The sequence below is a fragment of the Triticum dicoccoides genome, chromosome 4A (assembly GCF_002162155.2).
Source record: "Triticum dicoccoides isolate Atlit2015 ecotype Zavitan chromosome 4A, WEW_v2.0, whole genome shotgun sequence".
Classification (NCBI taxonomy): Eukaryota; Viridiplantae; Streptophyta; class Magnoliopsida; order Poales; family Poaceae; genus Triticum; species Triticum dicoccoides.
Window position 1 is genome coordinate 537,805,590 of NC_041386.1, and position 5,503 is coordinate 537,811,092.

The window sequence follows — 5,503 nt, forward strand, 5'->3', positions numbered from 1 at the left end:
AAATTAGTTGCATGAATTGTGCTCATACAGGCTTCACAAAGTACAGAACAACCTCAGATTCCACTAGCCCCTTTCCCTGAGTGTAGCTTCATTGCTAACACAAGGGATGCATTGCCACAGCCGAGGCCGTTGTGGGTAGTTCCACCAGCAAAGAAGAAGGCGGAGGGAAAGGCAAAGGGTACTGCAGAAAAGAAGTAACTTGGACAGGAGAAGGTGAGAAGACAGGATGTGTGTAGCGAAACCTCATGCATGAAGCCGTTGCTGCTGGTTTACTTGCACATCTTTGATCTTTTTGTGTGTGGTTCTATTGTAATAGAAACCTTAATTTAGACCTTATTTGAGATGTTAGAAACTTGTGTATGATCATGATGATGTAGACTTCTTCTCAATGATCATGTTGGTGTAGACCTTATTGTTGTCGTGACGTAAGCTTATTGCTCTCAATGTTCTGCATCTATTTTTTGTGAACATATCACATTTTTAGAGGCCATGGTGGATGCGAGAGAAGAGTTGAGAAGAGACGGGCTGGAGGAGGAACAAAGGTTATCTTATAGTGCCCAAGGGGGTAAATGAAATATTCCCAACAGCTCTGGGTGGGGTCATTGCTGCCAAAACCGGCTCTGCTTACATGGCTATGGTCAAAGTCGCCATTGGACTTGGTCACCCACAATTAGGACTCGCAGTGGACAGTTTATTTAGTTGTAGGATTCAGATGTGCATTTTCACACCTCGAATACTTTTAGGACTTACGGTGCATTTTACTCAAAAAAAAAGGAGAGCGAAGACAACAACAAAAATGCAATGAAAAGTGCGTTGTTGGCATTTTGTCAACGAAAGAAAAGACAATATCCAGAGAAAAACAAAGTGATTCATAAATTCATTTGGAAAACAAACAACCAACCGGTGCAGTTCAATGTCTACAATGTAGTAATTATTGAAATAAAAATTATAACGAAGTCCACAAATTTATTCTCAGTCTCTCATCTGAGTGATTATTCTGATTATGAAACGGAAATGATAGAAGGCGCATCAGACGGTGATAACCCTCTTGGCATGGACGGCGTCCTTGATCTTCATGATGGAACCGTAGACATTATTCCCGACGTTGTCGACGGTCTGTGCGGTGAGGTTCCCTCCAATCAGGCGTGTCTGCCACAGGACAGAGACGAGAGATCCGCGGTTCTTCTGGTGGTCTATGGGGTCGGCCGCGGAGGGGTTGGCATCAAGCGGATCAATCTGCATGTCGCCGACGCCGTCAGGAAGGATGGCGAACCCGGAGGGCGGCAGGGGGAGAGAGGCACGGCTGCCCCCATGCATCACGTCCTTGAGCTCTCCCGCGTCAATCGGAGCGTACGCCACCACCATGCACGGCGCGTCGCCGCAGGCCTGCTGCAGGATGAGCTTCTTGTTGCAGCTGGCTCTACCACGACCACGACCCTGCGGCAATTCGAAGAACAGATGGCCAACCGTCAGATATCCATCCACATTGGTGCGATCGATCACAATGCGGACCGATCGAAGTAGCGATAAGAATGTTTGAAGCTCGGATGCAAACCATTACAGCGGGGCGAAGGATGGAGACGCCGCCGAGAGGGAACTGGGCCGTGGCATGGGAAGCGTCCTCCTGCACGCGCGCGCCCTCGGCAAGCAGCACGTCCCACTCGCCACGGCGCTCCACGTCGCAGATGTAGTCGAACACGCGCTGCGGCGGTGCCTCGGGGAGCCACACCGTCGTCGTAGCGCACAGCACGGGCCCGGCCGCCTGCTCTCCCGGCGCAGCGAGCGTGGTCACCACGTGCATGCCCAGCTGGAAAGACTCGTCGCGGCCGCGCCAGTCGGCGATCTTGCGCCACGCCTCGCCCCTGGGCGCAGAGATGGCCGCATAGAAGCTCTCCGTCATCCTCCGTGCCAGCTCCAGGACGTTGTTTCGCCCCTCGGGCGTTATGGCACCACCTGCCGTGAATGTTTCAGAATTGCATGATCATCTGGACTGGATGCATGTATATGGGTGGATGGTGTGGTGTTGGGGTTTCGTGACTCACCTGCCCTGCTGATGCCATAGGCGGGGCTCAAGCGCTGCGCAAGGAATTCGCACCTCCTCTGGAGGGATGTCAGCCAGCGGCGTGCGCTGAAGGTATGCCCTGATCTCAGCAGCGGGTGGAGCGGCGCCGGCATGAAGCCCTTGTCGTACTCCGCGTTCACGATCATTGCCACCTGGAACGAATGCGCAAGGCACAATGTATATGATATATCCATCATATTACTACTTGTTTGCAGCAATATGTCAGTAGGAATTACGAAAATTCTCAATATATATTATACTACAAGATATGTATGGTCCACATTCCTGAAGTGCGTGTAGAGATGAGAGTACCTTGCAGTAGCCATTGTTCATGTCCTTGATAAGACACCCACTGGGCAGCACCCGGCAGTCCCCCGGCAGGCCAATGTCCCATGCTCTGAGCTCAGATGTGCCATGGGCATCAAGAGACACGTCCACCACGGCCCAAACGCCTTGCTCTATCATCTGGCACTGCCTCGCGAACTTCACATTGAAACTCGACACCCCTGGCGACAGCACCCTAAGGCCTGCATTCAGCTGCGATCGAACGGATTTTTTTAGTAACGCAACCCATATAACCAACTACTAGTATGAGAGGAGAGCTATTTTGCAGCGGAACTTACCAGTATGACCCCCCCTTGGCATATACAACCGCGGCCGATGTTGCTGGCGGAAACACTTGACACGATATCGGGGAACGTCTCAAGCCAACAGTTCTGCCAACAGCTCAAAAGTCAGAACACACACAGCACAGGGACAAGTCGATCATATGTACAGTAAAAGAGAAATTACGGGATGAGACATATGGTAGCACTAGGTGTGTCATGTTACCTCGTCCATGAAGATGCGGACAAGGTCGGTTCCAGTGCACATAACCATGCCAGTGTCCCGAGTGCCATTCGCCGTGAACCCCGGCGGGGGGAGCTCGAGTAAGCCTGGGACCGTGGTCGCGCGATACAGCTGGTGGTCCAGCACCTCGCCGCCCAGGGCCGCCGGCTGCCACATTGGCTCGCCCTGCTTCATCAGCATCATGAGCTCGTTCAGCGCGGCGAGCACGTGCCTCTCAAGCGCGGCGTGCTCCGGGCCGCTGCCGGCTGCGGATGCGCAGCCGCCGGGAGCACAGTGACCCACGGTGTCCGCCATGAGATCGTCCTGGCGTGGCGGCAGCGGCGCCACGGGGTCGACGTTGAGATCGCAGAGGATCCGTGACGGGCCTGCAGTCCCAGCAGAGACGCCGTGGAGGTAGGCCGTCCTGCGGAGGAGGTCGGCCTTGAGCCTCTCGTTCTCCATGTGTAGGCGTAGCAGCTCCGGCGGGGCCAGCGGCTTAATGAACACCATCGGGCCTTTGCATGTGGGGCACGTCTTCTTCAGCATCGCCGCCTTCATGGCTCGATTCTCTTCTGCTAGCATAAGGTTCTCCGTCCGGAGCACCATGTTCTGCTGACGCTCATTCTGGTTCTGCATTTAGCCATTTCAAAGGGATTAGTACTTGATCAAATCTTGTGGCAAACATCAATCGAAAGTTAAGACCGGCCCGTACCTTCTTTGCATTGCGTCGATTCTGGAACCAGAACTTGACCCGAAGAGGATCCATGCCCACCTTCTCGCCGAGGGCCATACGTAGACTCTCATCGGGGTGGGGACAATGCTGGAACATGCTGCACATCACCAGAGAGGATTGGTTCATATCGTCTTTGGATCTATAAAATTATAGTATATTAAGTGCATGTTTATACATACGCTTCAAGTTCCCGAATTTGGCGGTTTGCATGCCTGCCCCTCTTCCTCGTGTTGCTAGCACTCCCGGCACCGGTAATAGCTTCATCCGCGTTAGCAACGTCGTCATCATCATCCATCGTGCCCGTGTTGCTGCGGATGAAGTCTTTGTTATCGGTTGGGATGCTGGGGTCGATCTCATCATGCACTTGGCCGTTTTGTGGTTTCCACTCTCCAACCATGGCGACCTGCTTAAAAGAAATAGCATGTCAAAAACATTACGACGCACGGATCAATAGCTGCAAGAAGTAAATAGTAGTAAAACAAAATCCTTTAATACGTTATAAGGTTTCTAGAAACTATTAACGTGTATGTTTTTAAAAATCTAAAACAGAATATAAAAAGGGAATACGAAGGGAAACTGCACATGATTAACAATTATGTCTATAGTAAGTGTGTAGTTTTATTGCATAAACTTCCCAAATAATTCTGCTATGCTTAAAAATAAAGTTCAGTTCCATTACAATTGACTACTCACAAAGAGCATGTATATAGAATTAAACGTAAAAAAGGTTAAGTATGTTGCTACTAGTTTGTTTACATTAATTGTGATGCCATGGCTCTAGAATTTACTGAAATCCCAACTGGCAAGGAACTGACAATAGTGGAAAATTTTCAAATGGAATGAAAAAAATAGCTCAACTATCATATTACAACACAAAACTAACTTCGAGGACCCATTGTATTTTGTTTTGTTAATAAAATGTGGCAACGGAGGATACTATATGTGCTGGGTCGAAGGAGAGAAACCAATAACTCATATATTGCCTCTAAACCTTATAGATGAAAACACACATCTCATTAAACATCCATTGGATGAAAACCAGAGCAGCACTGACCCTCTAAAGTAAGCAAAGCCAAAACCTATTACTCAGAGAGAAGTTGATTTATAAGTGAACTTAAAAAACTCCGATCTACTCCATTAGATACTGAAATCTAACAAGATCTTCAACTAATATGGGAAATCAAGTGATGTTTGATCCTATGGAGAAATGACTTCAATTAAACGATAATAACTTTATCTGACTACCTTTATTATTTTGGACACAACAACACAATCAGATCTATAGAATCAACAACAACACTACCAATAGCAAATAAACAAATCTAAGATCTTAAAGCTTGCTTAGGGGAGATAGGTAAATGCAATATCGTCTCCACAACAAAGCAATTCAATACCAATTGTGTCAAAGAACCCACGCTCGACTTTAGACATTGTACATCTAAAAATTAAATTAGAATAGGTAAATAGAATGCTAAATGATCTATTCCGTAGGAAATACCTTTGGCGGGCAGTTCTTCTCCTTGCTTGCGAGCACAACATTCGATGAAAACATTATAGCTAGATGGCGATACGAATGCAACCTCGACGTCTTGTGGTGCAGATCAACCAGGACCGTCGGTATTTAAAGGCCATCCGACCGACGGAAATGTCTATACGGTCCAAAGCCGTTTCACCCATTGTGGTAACGTAACCTCGTGAGATTCTAGAAGGGCGGTATGATAGGTGTCCATTAATGACTCCCTAAGCATAATGTAGACTAAATCGATTCGTATCGCGGAAAATATTCTAAATTAATATAAATTTTATATTTCTACCAAATATAATGTGGATATCGATCTATGCATTGATGCCCTTCTTCAAAATTTTACTAGATTTCTGTG

At 48.2% G+C, this 5,503-nt stretch overlaps 1 protein-coding gene across 1 annotated transcript; it reads right to left on the reverse strand.

Moving 5' to 3' along the window:
* Positions 1-862: 862 nt before the first annotated feature.
* LOC119289076 (homeobox-leucine zipper protein ROC8-like) lies at positions 863-5,201 on the reverse strand. Its single transcript, XM_037568502.1, has 9 exons — positions 5,122-5,201; positions 3,803-4,026; positions 3,603-3,720; positions 3,273-3,520; positions 2,686-2,788; positions 2,375-2,599; positions 2,043-2,214; positions 1,730-1,953; positions 863-1,437 (listed from the first exon to the last, which is right to left on the reverse strand). Exons 1-9 carry the CDS (start codon positions 5,173-5,175, stop codon positions 1,030-1,032), a joined length of 1,776 nt encoding a protein of 591 aa, XP_037424399.1. The 5' UTR covers positions 5,176-5,201; the 3' UTR covers positions 863-1,029.
* Positions 5,202-5,503: the final 302 nt, after the last annotated feature.

What these genes read in the sequence shown, in the direction of transcription:
- LOC119289076 (XM_037568502.1), bottom strand. Translation starts at nt 5,175, where the DNA reads ATGTTTTCATCGAATGTTGTGCTCGCAAGCAAGGAGAAGAACTGCCCG. An exon ending in AGAAGAACTGCCCGCCAAAG is followed by an intron (nt 4,027 to 5,121) that starts GTATTTCCTACG and finishes TCTTTTAAGCAG; the next exon opens with GTCGCCATGGTTGGAGAGTG. An exon ending in CAAATTCGGGAACTTGAAGC is followed by an intron (nt 3,721 to 3,802) that starts GTATGTATAAAC and finishes GGTGATGTGCAG; the next exon opens with CATGTTCCAGCATTGTCCCC.